Source organism: Myxocyprinus asiaticus, chromosome 28 (assembly GCF_019703515.2).
Source record: "Myxocyprinus asiaticus isolate MX2 ecotype Aquarium Trade chromosome 28, UBuf_Myxa_2, whole genome shotgun sequence".
Classification (NCBI taxonomy): Eukaryota; Metazoa; Chordata; class Actinopteri; order Cypriniformes; family Catostomidae; genus Myxocyprinus; species Myxocyprinus asiaticus.
This window is the reverse complement of record NC_059371.1, coordinates 35,614,549-35,632,832: the sequence shown is the minus strand read 5'-3', so window position 1 is coordinate 35,632,832 and position 18,284 is coordinate 35,614,549. Positions and strand designations below refer to the sequence as shown.

At 36.1% G+C, this 18,284-nt stretch overlaps 1 protein-coding gene across 1 annotated transcript in view; it reads right to left on the bottom strand.

The window, feature by feature from the left end:
- LOC127418744 (probable phospholipid-transporting ATPase IIA) overlaps positions 1-18,284 on the bottom strand; it is a 71,633-nt gene that overhangs the window by 14,452 nt on the left and 38,897 nt on the right. The window contains exons 15-22 of the mRNA XM_051659513.1: positions 16,808-16,969; positions 15,459-15,551; positions 15,256-15,339; positions 8,620-8,790; positions 8,291-8,389; positions 3,621-3,710; positions 2,068-2,212; positions 611-675 (exon numbers count right to left, since the gene is read on the bottom strand). Coding sequence (XP_051515473.1) covers positions 611-675; positions 2,068-2,212; positions 3,621-3,710; positions 8,291-8,389; positions 8,620-8,790; positions 15,256-15,339; positions 15,459-15,551; positions 16,808-16,969 — 909 coding nt within the window. The remainder of the gene's footprint in view (positions 1-610; positions 676-2,067; positions 2,213-3,620; positions 3,711-8,290; positions 8,390-8,619; positions 8,791-15,255; positions 15,340-15,458; positions 15,552-16,807; positions 16,970-18,284) is intronic.

Genomic DNA, 18,284 nt, shown 5'->3' with positions numbered 1-18,284 from the left:
AGACTCAATATCATAAAACTGTTTAGAGCCTGACAGCTAAAATGTGTTTCTAACTGTACACTGGGTGCTTTATGGGTGAGATTCCTGAATGCAGGCCATCCTGAACTTAACTGCTGTGTCACTGATGGCTCTCCATTATTTTGAAATCTTTGGTGGACTAGGATTAAGACAACATTAAAATCAACATGAAACAGCATTCAAAAACCATTTTACTTCCACAGTGTGACATATTTCAAGTGAAACAGGATATTCAATGAGAATAAAATGTAGACCGGAACTCGATTTTATCAATCAGTAATAAACTGGTTTATAAAAATTGTGCGTTTCACCCATTAATCATGCACAATAAGACTTTAATTTGGCTGTAAATCAGTGAAAGGCAGTTATAGTGTGAAAATGGTTGGGGTTATTTTACTAAAAAGTTTCCCTGAGCTTGCATTGTCAGTGATGTAAGAAATGTGAGAATATCTAGAGTGGATGTAAATGAGCCTCTGTATAGTGTGAGTTTGACACAGTCAGGGTAGATGGAGGAAATATTTCGGAAGCAGGCGACAGGGTTTGTGACAGTGTATGTTACAGGGCTGTTGCTCTGGGAAGATGAAGCACTTACTTTGCCCTCCACTCCCACGCCACAGTCTGCTTCCTGGATCATGCTGACATCATTTCCACCATCCCCTGAGAGATAGAGAACAGTGAGTTATGATCCTGTGAGAGCTGGTGCCATGACCCGGATGGACATCTCATGACAGGGCCAGTAAAACAGATGATAAATCACTTTGACAACTTCTGTTTAACAACTTGTATAACAACTTATACATAAGGGATGCACAATATATTGTCCAATTCAAAGAGTATATTCTTTTTTTCTTTGGCATGGTATTATCTCAATGGGATAACTGACCCAAAATGAAAATTCTCTCATCATTTACTCACCCTCATGCCATCTCAGATGTGTGTGACTGCTGAACACAAACAAAGATTTTTAGAAGAATATTTCAGCTCTGTAGGTCCTCACAATGCAAGTGAATGGTGACCAGAACTTTGAAGCTCTAAAAAGCACATAAAGGCCTCATAAAAGTAATCTATATGACTCCTGTGGTTAAATTCATGTCTTCAGAAGGGATATGATAGGTGTGGGTGAGAAACAGATAAATATTTAAGGCCCCTTTTTTTTGTTTCTTTTTAACTATAAATCTACTTTCAAACAGCCCTCCAATGCAAGTTCACAAGAGTTCTTCGTGCCTATCACCATCTACTGGGAAGTTGTGTGAATATGATTTATCACTTCCTTTGCTCTATCCCTCCCAATTTTTCTGCCCAGTAGGTGGTGATATAAACGAAGAATGCAAATCGCTAAAAAACAGAAGGAGAACTCTGTTGTCTCATGAACGTGCACAGGAGGGCTGGTGAAACAGTAGTAAAAAAGGACTTAAAAATTGATCTGTTTATCACCTACACTTATATCGCTTCTGAAGATATAGATTTAAACACTAGAGTCTTATTAATTACTTTTATGCTGTTTTCATGTGCTTTATTGAAGCTTCAAAGTTCTGGTCACCATTCACTTGCATTGAATTGACCAACAGAGTGAAGATATGTTTCTAAAAATCTTTGTTTGTGTTCTGCAGAAGAAAGAAAGTCATACACATCTGGGATGGCATGAGGGTGAGTAAACGATGAGAGAATTTTCATTTTTTGGTGAGCTTCTCCTTTAATAATGATAAATAGGGTTTCATTCATATAAAATCAATGTGTTTCTTCAAAATTATAATATAAAAAAGCAGTAAACAAAGTAGGACAGATCTATAACATCAGCCATTCTATTGGTAATCAGCGATAAAATAATCAAGAGCAGAATCTGCCACAATTCCTGTATATGTGCATCTCTTTAACATGGCATAATAAAGATAAATAACACTAAATTGTAAATGTAATATGTACTAAATAATAAATAAACATAAACCTGTTTTTTTTTTTCTAAACCATAAATAAAAGAACCATATGTGATATGAAAAAAAAAAGTAAACAACCCAAATCCCACACAATGTGATGAGATTATTCACCCACCCACAGCACAGGTGAGTCTGCCAGTGCGTTCCTGCAGCAGACGAACAATCTGAGCTTTCTGTGTGGGAGCACATCGGCAACACACGACAGCTGGACACTGACATGCCAAATCCATAAACTCATACTCGTAATACTTCAGACAGACCTGTCAAACAAAAACAGCATGGAAACAACCCATTTAAAAAAGACATTGGACAGGACAAATCAATACCATTGTTCATACTGCTCTCTAAAATGACAAAATGCCTTCATTTTTGGGACAAATAAAAACAACCTAACTCATAATCTAACTAGTCTTAAGATAATTGGTTTTTTTTGGGACATATACCATGGCAATACTATGTTTTTACATATGACATGGTACAAAACATCATTAGCATGTTTTTTTGGACAAAGAATTTTTTGCCAATTTAATTAAAGGGATAGTTCACCCAAAAATGAAAATTCTCTCATCATTTACTCACCCTCATGCCATCCCAGATGTGTATGACTTTCTTTCATCTGATGAACTCAGATGAAGATTTTTAGAAGGATTTCTCAGCTGTTTTGGTCCATACAATGCAAGTAAATGAGTGCCAAAATTTTAAAGCTCCACATAAGTCAGCATAAAAGTAATCCATAAAAGCGTAAAAGAGTCCAGTGAATAAATCAATGTCTCCAGAAACGATATGATAGGTGTGGGTGAGAAACAAATCAATATTTAAGTCCTTTTTTACTATAAATCTCCTCCCTGCTCAGTCAATCTCCACTTTAACTTTCACATTCTTCTTCTTCTGTTTTTGGTGCAGGGCTCGACATTAACACTTGTCCGCTTGTCTGGGACAAGTGGATTTTTGAAGGGGCAAGTGAAAGAGAATTTTACATTCCCGCCCGGACAAGCAGACTGATTCAAATGTCATTTACTTGCCTGCCCAGACAAGCAGACTGATTAAAATGTCAATAAAGAAAAAATAACCTGCTATATTTGTGATAGCCTAGGCCTGTGTCAATTAGAAAGTTAATATTCTTATTCTGCTGTTGACAGTAATCAACAGCACGTAATTTTATAATTCGCAAGCGTTCTAGAAACAGCTGTACCCTGTTTGATTGACAGGTGGTGTATGTGTGTGCTGAACATTCGCGTGTGTTCCGAAAATGCTCGCACTAATGCATAAGCCTATCATTTGCCTACAGTCCACAGCAATCCATTTTGCAATTGAATTTGCAATTGATCATGCTCGAAAGCAAGCCTGAGTGCAGTTTGATCTCTGTACAGCTGTGTGTTGCCTGTACAGCTGGAGATTCGCTTACTGCCCTCTGCTGAAAACAGGTGGTACTTCAAGCTTGAATTGCTCCGAAGGTAGGAATATTCCTTATTACAGCCCGGGGACATGATTAATTGCGTTAATTTTTTTAACACGTTATTTTTTATATAATTAATCGCACTGAATCAACATGTTAAATGGATAGCCCTAATTTTCATATTTGGTGATTTTTGAAGATGTTCTGCTTGGCCATGTATACTAAGGCCCAACAGTGTTGTACGTGTCTACATGCGTGCATGCTCACGTTACCTCCAAAGAATCTCCTGATATCACCAGTGCACAGTCATGTTTCCTCCTGAAGGCGTTGAGCTCAAGGTGAGCTTCACTTCGAGTGGTTACCTGTAACCCAGCAGAAAGCTCAGTGTCAGGAGTGTTTTTCTCACACAAACACACAAGCAGCCGCTCAGATAATGATCTCACAGCAAGAACACAAGACTGTCATATTAACTTCAACTGTCAGTTGCGTGGTAGACCGTGCTAGACTGAGCAAGGTATCTGCTCAACCGTCAACACTGTGAGGTTTACTTCATCTGCTGCGTCCAGGTCGGTGAGTTTCACACAGGAAATTCACCATTAGTAGCTGTCGTTGTTGTTTTTAACAGGCTGTTTAGATGGTTTTGGGGAGATTGCTTGATTGCTTGAGGTTGTTAGATTTAAGATACCAAAGATTCAAGAAACAGTTACCCTAAAATGACAATTCAGTAATCATTTACTTAACCTCCAAATTTTTCTTCTGTGGAATGCATACAGTGTAATTAAAGGAATATTCTGGGTTCAGTACAAGCTAAGCTCAATTGACAGCTTTTGTGGCATAATGTTGATTATCTCAAAATTGTTTTCGACTCTTCCCTCCTTTTCTTTAAAAACAAAACAAAAATCGTGGTTAAAGTAAAGTAAAATAGGCCAGTTTTTGGAGGGTTTAAAAGGCAGAAATGTGAAGCTTATAATTTTATTAAAGCACATTAATTCTCTGTTAAGATTAAAAAAAGAAAATCATAATTTTACAGTCATTGTAGGGTTTTAGGATTATGACGTTTTGGGGACGAGTCAAAATTTATTTTTGTTGTCAATCAACATTATGCCACAAGTGCTGTCGATTGAGCTTAACTGGTATTAAACCCAGAATATTCCTTTAACAATATATAAGCTGTTCTTTTCCATACAATGAAAGTTAATGGGGGCAAATGCTGTTGAGGTCCAAAAATTTACAAAAAATTACTATAAAAGTGGTCCATATTGAAGCCACACATTAGCTTTGTATGAGGGACTGACCAAAATGTAAGTTGTTATTCACTTAAAATCTCGCGCTCCCCTGAAGTTTTCAAATCTCATTCTTGCGTCTATTCGCATATTTTCAAATTTGTGTGAGATGAGCGAGAACCAATGCTGTTGTCAATATTTGCATGCATGTGAATGCAAATGACATTTGGAAACAACAACAGAAGGTATGATTTTTTGTGAATAACCACTTAAATTTCTGTCCTTTCCTCACATAAAGCTATCATATGGCTTCAGAAGACTTGGAATATACAGTGCATGAGTCTTATGGACTACTTTATTGCGTCCTTTTTGAAGCTTGAAAGCTCCATTCACTTTCATTGTATGGAAAATAGCAGCATAAACATTCTGCAAATCTTCTCCTTTTCATGGAAGAACAAAACATCATATGGGTTTGGCACAACATGAAGATGAATAAATGATCACAGAATTTTCATTTGTGGGCATACTATTCTTTTAAAAAGATCTCAAAACATTAAACAAGACTTTATACACTGGAATCTATCCAATACTCCTCGTCAACAGAGGATATTTTATAACTGGTGGACTTCGTGCTTGAGCAATTCATCTGTCAATTTCAAAACACACCAGACCTCAGTCTGGATGCCATTTGTGTCCAGGAGGAAGTCAGTCCAAATGCTGTTTTAACTGACCACCGGCCCCAAAGGGAGAGTGAGGTGACTGTTTTCATGTTGTGCCAGCCATTGTCCTGCATTTCCAGAAACTGCTGCTGCTGGAGGATACAACCTTCTTCAGAGCATCCTATCTTTCTGTGACAACATGACACAGGGGAACTCCACAAAAGCCCAAAGAAACCAGCTGTTTGGTTCACTGAAGGGTATAACAAAACTCAAAAATCTTTGAAACTCTGTTTGTGTTGAAAGCATGCAAGCAGGAATTAGATTTGCTGATCTTACATACACTATGCACAAATATATACACTGTATATACAGTACTGTGCAAAAGTCTTAGGCACATAAGATGTTTCCCAAAAACATTTGTCTTAAGATGGTAATTTATATCTTTAGCTGCAGTGTGTCAATTGGTAATATACATTTTAGACTCCCAAACATTCCTTCTGCAAATATAATAGAATAGAAGAACAGGGAGCCCTGCAACAGATGTCATGGCCTCCACAGAGCCCCCCACTGAACATCGTGTCAGTCTGAGGTTACATAAAGAGACAGAAGCAATTGAGACAGCCTAAACAGATAGAAGAACTGTGGTGAATTCTCCAAGAATCTTGGAACATCCTATCTGCCAACAACCAAGAAAAACTGTGTCCCTAGGAGAATTGGTGCTATTTTGAAGGCAAAGTTGGTCACACCAATTATTGATTTAGCTTTTTTATGTTTACTGGACTTTGTATGATGTTAGTTGAAAAATGAAAACTAATTAATCGCACTATTTTTGAAGAAATCCTCACTATGCAACATTTTTCAAACTCAGCACAGTTGTAAAAGGTGACAGCGGGGTAGAGTAACGTGTGGAGTAACACGTAAAAGCATGCGAATATTATTTTTTTGACATGCATCTATCCTTTGTTATTATATTATATAAATCGATTTATTGATAAATTATAATAAATATTACATATTTACACAATATACTATGAAAACTATTTGATTGATCTGATTTCTTCTATTGTTGTGTATTTTTCATACTACATTTTTTTACATTTTCAAACAAGATATAATATAAAAAAACAAAGGCAACCTGAGTAAACACAAAATACAGTTTTCAAATATATATATATATTTTTTATTGAAGCAAAAATGTTATCCAACACCTATATCACCCATGTGAAAAACTAACTGCCCCCTTAAACTTAATAGCTGGTTGTGCCCCCTTTAGCAGCAACAACTGCAAACAAACGCTTCCAATAACTGGAGATCAGTCTTTCACAACGCTGTGGTGGAGTTTTGCCCCACACTTCTTTGCAGAACTGCTTTACTTCAGTCACATTGGAGGATTTTTGTGCATGAACTGCCCATTTAAGGTCCTGCCACAGCATCACAATCGGGTTCAAGTCAGGACTTTGACTAGGTCACTCATAAACTAAAAATTTTTTTTCTTTTGAGCCATTCAGAGGTGGACTTACTCCTATTCTTTGGATCGCTGTCTTGCTGCATAATCCAGTTGCGCTTGAGCTCACGGACTGATGACCGATGTTCTCCTTTTTGATTTTTGCAAGTCGCCCTGGCCCTGAAGCAGCAAAGCATCCCCACACCATCACACTTCCACCACCATGCTTGACCGTAGGTATGATGATCTTTTTGTGGAATTCTGTGTTTGATTTACGCCAGATGTAACGGGACCCCTGTCTTCCAAACAGTTCTACTTTCGACTCATCAGTCCAGAGATAATTCTCCCAAAAGGTTCGAGGATCATCAAGGTGTGTTTTGGCAAAATTCAGACGAGCCTTAATGTTCTTCTGTGTTAGCAGTGGTTTTCACCTCGCCACTCTTCCATGGATGCCATTTTTTGGCCAGTGTCTTTCTAATAGTGGAGTCATGAACAGAGACCTTTATTGATGCAAGAGAGGCCTGCAGTTCCTTGGATGTTGTCATTGGCTTTTTTGTGATTTCCTGGATGAGTCGTCACTGTGCTCTTGGAGAAATTTTGGAAGGTCAGTCACTTCTGGGAAGGTTCACTACTGTGCCAAGTTTTCTCCATTTGAAGATTATGGCTCTCACTGTGGTTCTTTGGAGTCCCAGATCCTTTGAAATCTCTTTGTAACCCTTCCCAGACTGATGTATTTCAATCACCTTTTTCCTCATCATTTCTGGAATTTTCTTCAACCTTGGCATAGTGTGTTACTGGGTGAGACCTTTTAGCCAACTTCATGCTGCTGAAAAAAGTTCTATTTAGGTGTTGATTTGATAGAACAGGGCTGATAGTAATCAGGCCTGGGTGTGTCTAGTCCAGCTGAACCCCATTATGAATGCAGTTTCATAGATTTGGGGATTTAGTAACTTTTTCACACAGGCCCAGTTGGTATTGGATAACTTTTTTGCTTCAATAAATAACATTATCATTTAAAAACTGTATTTTGTGTTTACTCAGATTGCCTTTGTTTTATGTTAGATTTAGTTTGAATTTTTTACACAATTTAGTATGATATATACACAAAAACAGAAGAAATCAGGAAATCAGCACTGTATACGATGTTACAAATCAGATGCCACATCAAGTTAAAAAGATTTTTATTCAAATAAACGCACTTCATTTTTTTTAGTGCATGGGTTCTGAGTCAAAGCAAACGCATGTAAGTTCAACTTCCTTTTGCTTAGAATGAAAAATGCCATGTAAATGAAATACTATTTGTAATAATTTTATATTTATTGATGACGTTTTTTCATTGCAATACACATGACAGGTCTACCATTACTTTGGACACTCTTTTACATTAAAATGAACTTTCATTATTTTTTAATAGGTTTTTGAATCACTTTCTATAAAACTGTTGTGATTTCAAGAATATCAAAATATACATTTTTATTTTATATTGTTCCACCCCAACCTGCACCCATGTTCCAACTAGTGGAAGCCTTCCCAGATAAGTGGAAGCTGTTAGGGAAGACCAACTTGTTATTAATGGTAATGGTTTTGCAACATAATTAGGTAGTCTGGGGACTTACGGGCCTGAACACATGGATGTCCTGATTGCGGGTCACTAGGTGGGCGTTCTTGGCTGTGCAGGTTGCAGTCTCTAATTTGTCCCCAGTCAGCATCCAAACCTGGACAAGAAACAGGTTCACTGGTTGAAAACCTGGCTCCATATAGCTGAATTATAAACATCAAAAATGTTCTGATTGGCTGTGATTTTGCCCATCATTTCACTTTCAGGGAAGACAAAAATTCCTTGATGTGTCATGCCTTGTTAGGTGAGGTAAACATATAAGCAGTTTTTATTCCGCTAATGCTGATCATTTTGAGTGTATCTGTCTGTTAGTGAGAGTAGACTGACTTTAATGCCAGCGTTGCGCAGTATCTCCAGTGTGGGTCTGACATCTGCCTGTAGCTGGTCCTCCACTCCCGTCAGACACAAGAGCTCCATCTCCATCTCCAGACTCTCTATCACTGTGGCAACCTTCAGCGAACGATCATGCACACTCAACTTGGCTTGGACATAGCGAGCCTGTACCATGAAACACAGTAATTTATGTCTAAACTGAATGTAAACAACAAGACAAACGGTGGATTTGCATAAAAATTTTGGGACTTGTTGCTGATATTAGTCAAATGACAATAACAAGAAAATGAGAAACCAACTTCCTGCTCTTTGCTGTATAACATTAGTAGCATTATAAAGTAGTAATGTATTATAATCATTCAGTGAAGACCAGTAATTTAAGTAGTTTTATGTTACATTGAATCCCTTTTTCAATTTCTGAATGCTTACTTGAATAGTTGAAACTGCTGTTAAAAACTTAAAGCACTGTTTTCTTTATTTGTATCTTTGTTCTGTTGTTTTTCTGTTGTTGTACACAACCCGAAATCGGAACCGAAAGAATCAAAATCGGAAACAAACTGAACTGAGAGCTTGTGAATTGGAATCAAATCAGGAAAAACTCTATCAATAACCGAACACTTATTCAAATGAATCAGAATCTAATCAAACTGAAATCTGAAAGGAATTAAATTGAGAGCTTGTGAATCGGAATCAAATCAAATGTAAGACTTTTTAAGATCTTTTTCAAATTAATACCGTACCCCCATACCAAAACAACCCCACACAATATCAAAATAAATCATGTATCACAGACTCTTACTTAAACAGGCAGGGGCACACATTCAACATGGCCTTAACATTACTTATAAGTAAAACAGTGTAGGCTATATGCAAGTTTAAAATATTCACGTATATGTTTTCCACATACATATCACATTAAAATTGGCTTATGTACCATTATATAAATAGATACAAATTAGAGGTTGATCGATACTGGATTGTGCTGATTCGATAAAAGCCAGTTAATCAGCCAATAGTTTTTTTAAATTGGTAGCCTATATTAAATGTTCTTAGTCTTTCTTTCCTGTGATGGGGAGGGCCAGAGTCCAAGGCTACAAGAGTCCAATTTTAATTAAATTCCAGATGCACTTTGATGCATTGCTTGGAAATTCTAACTTTAAAGGCACTTTAACTTTGAAATACACTGGAAACTCTTATTTTGAAATGCTTGCGCTTCACTGTTCCAGCTGCTCATTCAAACAAATAAGGGATATAAAATGTGAACTCCTACAATAATCTACTACAATATAAACAATTAAAAGTAAACATTGTCATATTTCATCAACACTACATCATCATCATCAACAGTTGATGTTTAGTGATCGCTTGTCATACATTTCCGATATGGTTTAATGATTGTGAACTGCTCTGCAACAGCTGAAAACACTCACAAGCCCCATGTGCTTGGAGAAAATACAACAGTGCCCTGTTTTCACTTTGAAGGATGCATTCATTTATTTATTAAATCGTATTCTTTTGAAGTTTGATAATCACATTAGGTCATATCACGATTCCTGTCTTTCTGCCCCCAAATTTAAGACCTCTTTAAATAAAAATTAAGACTTTTGTTGTATCATTTAAGATATTTACGTCTTTTTATGACCTTAAATTTTGGAAAACTGAATTTAAGACTTTAAGCATCCACGGGAACCCTGAAATTAAAATCAAATCAGGAAATCAGTATCGATAACTGAAAACTTGCCAAAATTTATCGGAATCTAATCTAATTGAAATCAGAAAGGAAATTAAGTTGAGAGCTTGTAAATCGGAATCAAATCAAAATGAATTGAAATTGAAAACTAATTGAATTGAGAGGTTGTGAATTGAATGTCGCATGTCGCAACCCCCTTCGGCATATCGCAGCGGCATTTTGCGGCCCATTTGGCCCCGTTTCGTGGTCAGCCCACTGGGAAAAGTCCCGGTTCTCCCTATGGCCAGTGCACCCCTGTCGATAACCGAAAACGTACCCAAATTAATCGGAATCGAATCGAAATTGGAAACAAATCAAATTCAGAGCTTATGAATCTGAATCAAATTGGGAAATCTGTATCAATATCTGAAAATATATTCAAATTAAATGGAATCGAATCAAAAACTGAAACAAATCGAGTTAAGAGGTTATAAATCAGAATCTAATCAAATCAAATCGAAATCCGAAAAAAAATCTAATTGAGAGCTTGTGAATCTGAATCTAATCGAACTTGGAAACAAATCGAATTGAGTGCTTGAGAATCGGAATCAAATCTGGATATCTGTATCGATAACTGAAAATATCCTCAAATTAATTTGAAACAAATCAAATTGAGAGCTTATGAATCAGTAACAAATCGAATTGAGAGCTTGTGAATTGAAATCGAAAATTGAAATTGAAAATATACCCCAAGATATTGGAATCAAAATCTGAAATAAATCAAGAGGTTGTCTGAATCAAAACAAAATCTGAAACAAATTGTACTGAGAGCTTGTAAATCGGAATTAAATCGAGAAATCTGTATCGTTAACTGAAAATATACCCCTAGTAAACGGAATCAAAATGAAAACTAATCAAATTAAGATTGTGTGAATGGGAATCGAATGTGTGAATCAGAATCAAAATGGGAAATCTGTATAAAATCAAAATCGGTAACAAATGGAATTGGGGGCTTGTGAATTGGAATGGAATCAAATGGAATCAAAGTTGAAAACAAATCAATTTGAGAGTTTGTGAATTGAAATTGAATCTGGAAATCTGTATCGATACCCAGCCCTAGGTGTCTGCATCACATCCAACAAAAGGAATCAAGGAATAAAAGGTTGCATTTACACTGTCAGACAATTCATGATGACATAGGGTAAGGGGTAAGGGTTAGGGGTTAAGGTTATGGTTAGTAAACAGGCGGAACAAAAAAATCTGACAAGTGTCAAAATGCTGAATTGGAGCATTTAGCTTTGCAGTGTGAATGCAGCCAAATTCTGGTTGTGTGCTATCAAAGACAATACCATTCTAAATTCTAGTCATCCAGCATGATCCGACAGATGCCAACAAATTACTGCATTATATTTGTTCATGTTTTCCACTTCTGATAATTCTATTTATCTTGATTATAGATAAAACACATCTAACTCTGAGCTCAAGGCATGAATGTTCTTATCCTGCAATAGAAGGAAGGAAGTATACAGTGTTTCTCAGAGACGTTGGCACAACAAACACACCAAATGAGAAAGTTCAGACCTCAAATTCTCCATGCCAGAGGCTTTAACACTGAAATAATCAGTGTGCATTGTCAAAAACTGGCATAGTACTACTGCATAAATCACACACCCTTGCACTGACCGTTAAAGTGTCTAAAACAACGTGCCACGCAGTTGAAGGAAGCCAGAGTGCAGTTATGAGGACACAACCCACAGTCACAGTGAGATAAAGACCAAAAATGTGTGCTCGAGTCACACAGGAAAACACTCTCACTTGGTGACTCACATACTCTGAGTCACCGCTGCCCACTCACTCGCACACACAATTACACACTTCAACTCTAAGAGTGAGAAAGTGGGACTGCTAGAAGAATCAGTACTTAATATGTGTGTGTGTGTGTGTGTGTGTGTGTGTGTGTGTGTGGAGTAACCGATACACTCTTTCATTTTGGGGGTGCTCCCGGTGGAAAACATGTTGTTAAATTTATTTTTTTCATTTAGTGTTGACGATGGATGGTTGCTAGGCAGCCACTTAATCCAGACTAAATATAGAACAGCACCTGGATTTTGTAGCTATAAACATACAAAGGCCAGTCTATACATGCTTAACAAAAATAGAAAGCCTGTTTTTGTAAACGTGATTTCATGGGCGTGGCAACCATTATTACCTTTTAGAGTTGTTTCAATACATTTAAAAAAGTCCTGTAGAAATGTCAAAGTTTCCCCTCAAACTATGGTGAAAATTATATTTTAAGAATCTCATTTTGCTTTGCTGTGTAAAATGGCAGTTTAAGACCAATAAGTCTATTAATGTAATGAATATTCATGAGCAAAGCTGATAAATAATATATTGAGATTCTCAGATTGTTCTTATGTATGACATGTCTCAAATTATGATTTCATACTGTAACAGGGTTCTCCGGTATTGAGTTTAGTGAGGTTGAGTTTTTTTTTTCTTCTTTATTTTGTGCAATTTATTTTTAAATTGAGTTATTTATTTATTTATGTTAAAATACTTTTTCGCATCCATGCTTAAAGTTACACTACGTAACTTTTGGCCCTCTAGCAGTTAAAAAATAAAACTGCATGCGTCTTGCGGAAGAACATAGTTTTGGTTGTGCTTCGGCTCTGCTCCTTTGCGCAGATGAATGTGATTCGAGGCACTGGTGTACACATGGATACAGGACATCTTATCAGAGCGAATGGACAAATAAATAACGAAAGAAAGGAAAAGACGGATATCTGAAAACATGTCATCTGTGCAGGCAATTGCCATATCTTTTGCTGTTGTTTTGACTTATTGGAAACATTGATGTTTTGAAATAAATGACGTTACAAAAGTTAGGCAGTGTTCGTTAACATTAGACATAATGATTGCTAGTTAATTTGATTGATAAGGTCAAACGTTATAAAGTTTTATTATTTATGCAGAATATTCTAGCCAAATAGACCACGGTAGTAATTCGTTTATAGATTGTCATTGTTACCAACCAGTGGTCAACATCATTTCAAGACTCACATGTCCTTGGCAAGCCTAGGACTAAAGGATTTATTTATATAAATTTTTGCCTTCATAAAGAAAAATACACACGTGTGCTAGCAAGTGAAAGGTTCTGCACCGATTACAGTACAATTATTGTATTTTAATACACACACACAGACGTGTGTGTGTGATTACACAACTATACATAAACCATTTCAATAAAATATCTTACCTGTTGAGTAAGAAAAATCTCTGGGTTGCTTTTAAATCCTTTCAGTTGTCACCACCTCTGAAAAGTCAAGCCGATGTTGATTCGGTTTTTATTACGGACTCTGTCACTTTCCCTTTTTGCTTGTAGACTCTGCTCTGTTCGGGGTTTCTTTGTTTTTACAACCGGTGATTAGTGATGGAAAGATCGGATCATTTTACTGACTTGAATTTTTGAGTCTCGTTCAGCAAAATGAATGAATCTTTATTCAAGTCATTTTGTTAATTTCGTTCATTTGAGCAGAATTAAATTAAAATGTTACATTTTCAATAGCCAAATCCCCCCCAACACGTCTACTTACGCAAATTTTGATTACAGTCCCAATAAGGAAAAACGATAATGCAGCCAAGGACAAATTGTTTTGATAAGTAACAGAAATGATCAGTTCACCTCTGGAATCTTCTTGTCCGCGTCCTTCGTTCTTTTGTCACGTGACAGCCGTATGTGCATAGCGAATACGGCTGTCACGTGACAAAAGAACGAACGACTCGGACCAGAAGACTCGAGAGGTGAACTAATCATTTCTATTTCCTGTGTGAGAAATGCATAGCATATACGGCTGTCACATGACAAAAGAACGAACGACTCAGACCAAAAGGGTTGAAAGGTGAACTAATCATTTCAGTTTCCTGTACAGCGCCTATGTGGTTTTCACGTAACAAACGAACGGAGGTTGCGCAATGCACACGCGTGGCCAACAACTCGTTCTTCTAAGTCACATAAAAGATTCGTTCAAAATGAATGAATCGTTCATGAATGACCCATCACTACCGGTGATTCCCGGAGGTTTGCCATTTTGAATGATCCATGGTCAATTTTTCTCGTCCGTTGTGACAACAAACTTTCAGCTTCATGCTACTCCCACACCATACACGCGCTACAGCAGCCGGAGCTTATTTTCTCTGTGTACGGATATGACATGACACGCACGGGCGAATGACGTATGTATGCAATTTCCCGCGAAATCCGTCCCGACAACTCTAAAATATGAATAATTATTATAGGTTTATCAAAGTGTATTTGGGTAGAGACATGGTTTGGAAGATGGATTTTTGTTGCATTCTCTCATTAATAGCATTTTGTTGTTTTTTAACAAAAAAAAGTTACATAGTGTAGCTTTAATTTTCAGAAACCGATTTATAGTTTTTGCCAGTTTATCGCTTTTGCCGATAGCTGCTTTCGGAACTATTGGTTATCTAGAAGAAAACAAATCGATGATGATAGGTAAGACTAGGAACTTTTTCTTTTTTTTTTTACACATTCAAAATATTGATTTTAAAAACTTTAATTGATATTCGGCTTCTTTCCAACATCTTAGTTATCGGTATCGGCAAATTCCAATATCAGTATACTTCTAGAAACAACTATAAGTAAGCCATTGTAGATTGATTTCCCTGAAAAAAGTGACACTTTCAAAAACTAAACCAATGAAATGACTTTGGGGCGGGACTATCTGTTTGACCAACCAATTGCAGATGGCAGGGGGTCGTTTGCAAAACCTGCTTGATTTCGTTTGGTATAAAGATACCAATAACTGTCTTTCCAAAAGCAACATCAGATGTCACAAAGCCATAACAACATTTGAGGTAAACAAATTAAAAATGAATCACACCTACTGTATATCTCATCCCATTAAGGACTACTGTATGACTAAGAGTTGGAAACTCACCTCAAAATCTTGGTATTGTTCTTCTGTTAGGGATTTTTTGGCCACCACTAACACCCTCAAGCCTTCCCTGGCCATATTCCCACACTGATAAAGAGAGGAGAAAACACATTCTCAACATATGGGTTATGTAGCTTCTTGGTACAAGCATTACGACAATTAAATATTTTGTATTTGTTTATATGATGGAGAAAATGTGAAATGACCTCCTCTTCGAGCCAGTCGTTGTATTGAACGATGCCGGCCATCACCACATCAGCTCCCTTCATGTAAAACGTGATCTCTCCTGTGGATTCATCCTAATGAAAATGAGCAGAATGTAGGTTTCAGAGATTAATTATTTAGCATTCATCACATTCTCAGTTAACCAAAATATATCTTTCCAGAGACTAAAGGTTTTCAATGATAAAATTAATGTATGTTTGAGCATCCAAAGCAGCCTAACACTGGCTTAACCAATGGTGTGACTTTGGGGCGAGACTATCTTTCTGTGTGACCAATGGACTAAAAATGGACTGGAAGCCACAAAACTCCGATTTTGATTTCAGTTATCAATATCACTGATAATCTTTGTTACATGATTTGGATTAAAAACAAAATCAAACAGGAAAACTTCACATTTAAGCAGGACAGCATGTGCTGTGTTTTTCCAAGCATTTTGGGAGAATAATGCTGGGCTTCCTCGATCGTCCTTGAAGGTGTTTTAAAGGATTCTACACAGGAAAGCAGGTTCATTTACTGGTTTCCTGACACAGTGATACAGGCTTCAGTTCAGTCCAAGTCAAAAACAAAAGCTCACAGCTCGTACAAGGAAAGAGTTAGTCATCATGACCAGGGCAGGGTCACAACTTTCTCAGATATCAGTGTGTCTCATCATAATCTTTGGGTTGAACTTCAAAATCCCTAAACAAAAATAGTAGATCACCTCTCCCCAACAAGCCACACGATTTGAGGTATCAATAATGTCCGTAGCACAAACAGTGCCGGACGTGTTAATACATAAGGATGTGTTTTTGGGTCAAAATGTATATACAGTGAAAATATATATAAAGTGAAATTCTTCTATTTTGCATATTTCAATTTTAATATAAATGTATTCATCAAAAAATATATTATATTATCAGCATAACAATTTCAGTGAAATGTTGAACTGAAAAATTGGGCATGGACTCCATAAGTTATTGCAAAACCTTATGATTCATGTCTTCCGGCATAGCTTGAGAATGGTTCAACTTGTGTGCTTTAATGGAAGCAAGAAAATCTACCTTTTTATACAAAGGACTATATTTGTTCAATGTCATAAATTTGCTTACTTGATTTGCATCCTAGAAACAGAGCAGAATCTCACAAGTTTATTCTTTCAAACATTGCATTTTATGTCATAATACAATTGTTCAAAATCCTAAAACTGTTTATTTCCAGGTTCAAATGAAAAAATATTTTCAATGTAGTGTCAGACTTTTGGACCCAGTTTTTTTCCAGGACTAAAAAGTGAAAAAGCATATTTTCCACTTCTTTGTCAAAATGATCCAAAACTACTGGAAGCGATCCTCACCCGCACTATAATGCCCATGCGTTTGCTCTCATAGGTGAAAGGAAAAATCTGCAGGATTGTGAAGTTCAGAATTTGTCCACTAGGTGTCCTCAGCTGCATGGAGGACTGATCTCTACCAACCAGTGTCAGACCTACACTCTCTGTCCACTGAACAAGAGACACCTAGCACAAGGAAGACAGAGAGACAAATTTAAAAAGAGAAAGAAAGTGATAGAAATCACAATATATTAAATGTGAAGTGTGTGTGTTTTTTTCATGTTAAAATACTTTCTCCTATCCCTTTATTGCACCAAAAAATGAAAAATCAATCTTGTTGTTTTAAACTCTACTGTATGTCAGGCAAAATAACCTCAGTCTCCATTGCATCTTTTTTCCACATTTGGACAGTTAATGGAGACTGAGGCTGCCATTATGCCAAACATCATTTTTTGTGTTTCATGGAAGAAAGAAAGGTTCAGAACAACATGAGGGTGAGTAAATAATTATATAAAAAAATGTCATTTTGGGGTGAACTATCAATTTAATATGCAAAGACACCTATAAGTAAATTATATATATATATATATATATATATATATATATATATATATATATATATATATATATATATATATATATATATATTTTTTTTTAATCCATATTTCTGTCTTGTTTTCCATTAAAATATAAAATATTGATTTCAGAGAATATCTTAAATGAAGTTACATTTTCTAACATCACTGGCAATTTTTTCTTTTAGCAAACATAAATCTTACAAAATGTACTGAGTTTTCTTACAAAATTTTGTATAGACAGGAAAAGAAACAAGCTGCCAATAAAGTAAAATTTCAAGATGTATGTATTGTCTGCACTGTAAAAATGATTTTGCCTTTAAGTTATCATAACTTAAAATTTAGAGTTATATTAACTGCCCCTGATCTTGTTGAGATAACTCAATTATCCAAGTATTTGTTGGCTGAACTTCTGATAAGTTATTGAATTTAGAAAAACTATTCAGATGAAATAAAGAATATAAGTCAAGAGAACTAAGCACATAATGCTCAAGCTCATTTTACCTCTCACAACACCTCTATGCTTTTCAATTATATTAAATTCTAATGCAAGTAACTGAACTTCTATATTCAGTTTGAATTGACTTGAAGTTGACTGAACAACGAAAGTCAAGTTTACTTAAAAAGACATTAAGAACATTCAACAAGTTATAGTGCTGTGAAAAAGTATTTGCTCCTATCTGGATTTCTTCTGTCTTTGTGTATATCACATACTAAATTGTTTAACAAAATTAAAACAAAATCTAACAAAGGCAATCTGAGTAAACACAAAACACAGTTTTTAAATTATAATGTTATTTATTGAATAAAAATAGTTATTCAATACCAACTGGGCCTGTGTGGAAAGTATTTGCCCCCTTAGTTACTAAATCCCCAAATCTATGAAACTGCATTCATAATGGGGTTCAGCTGGACTAGACACACCC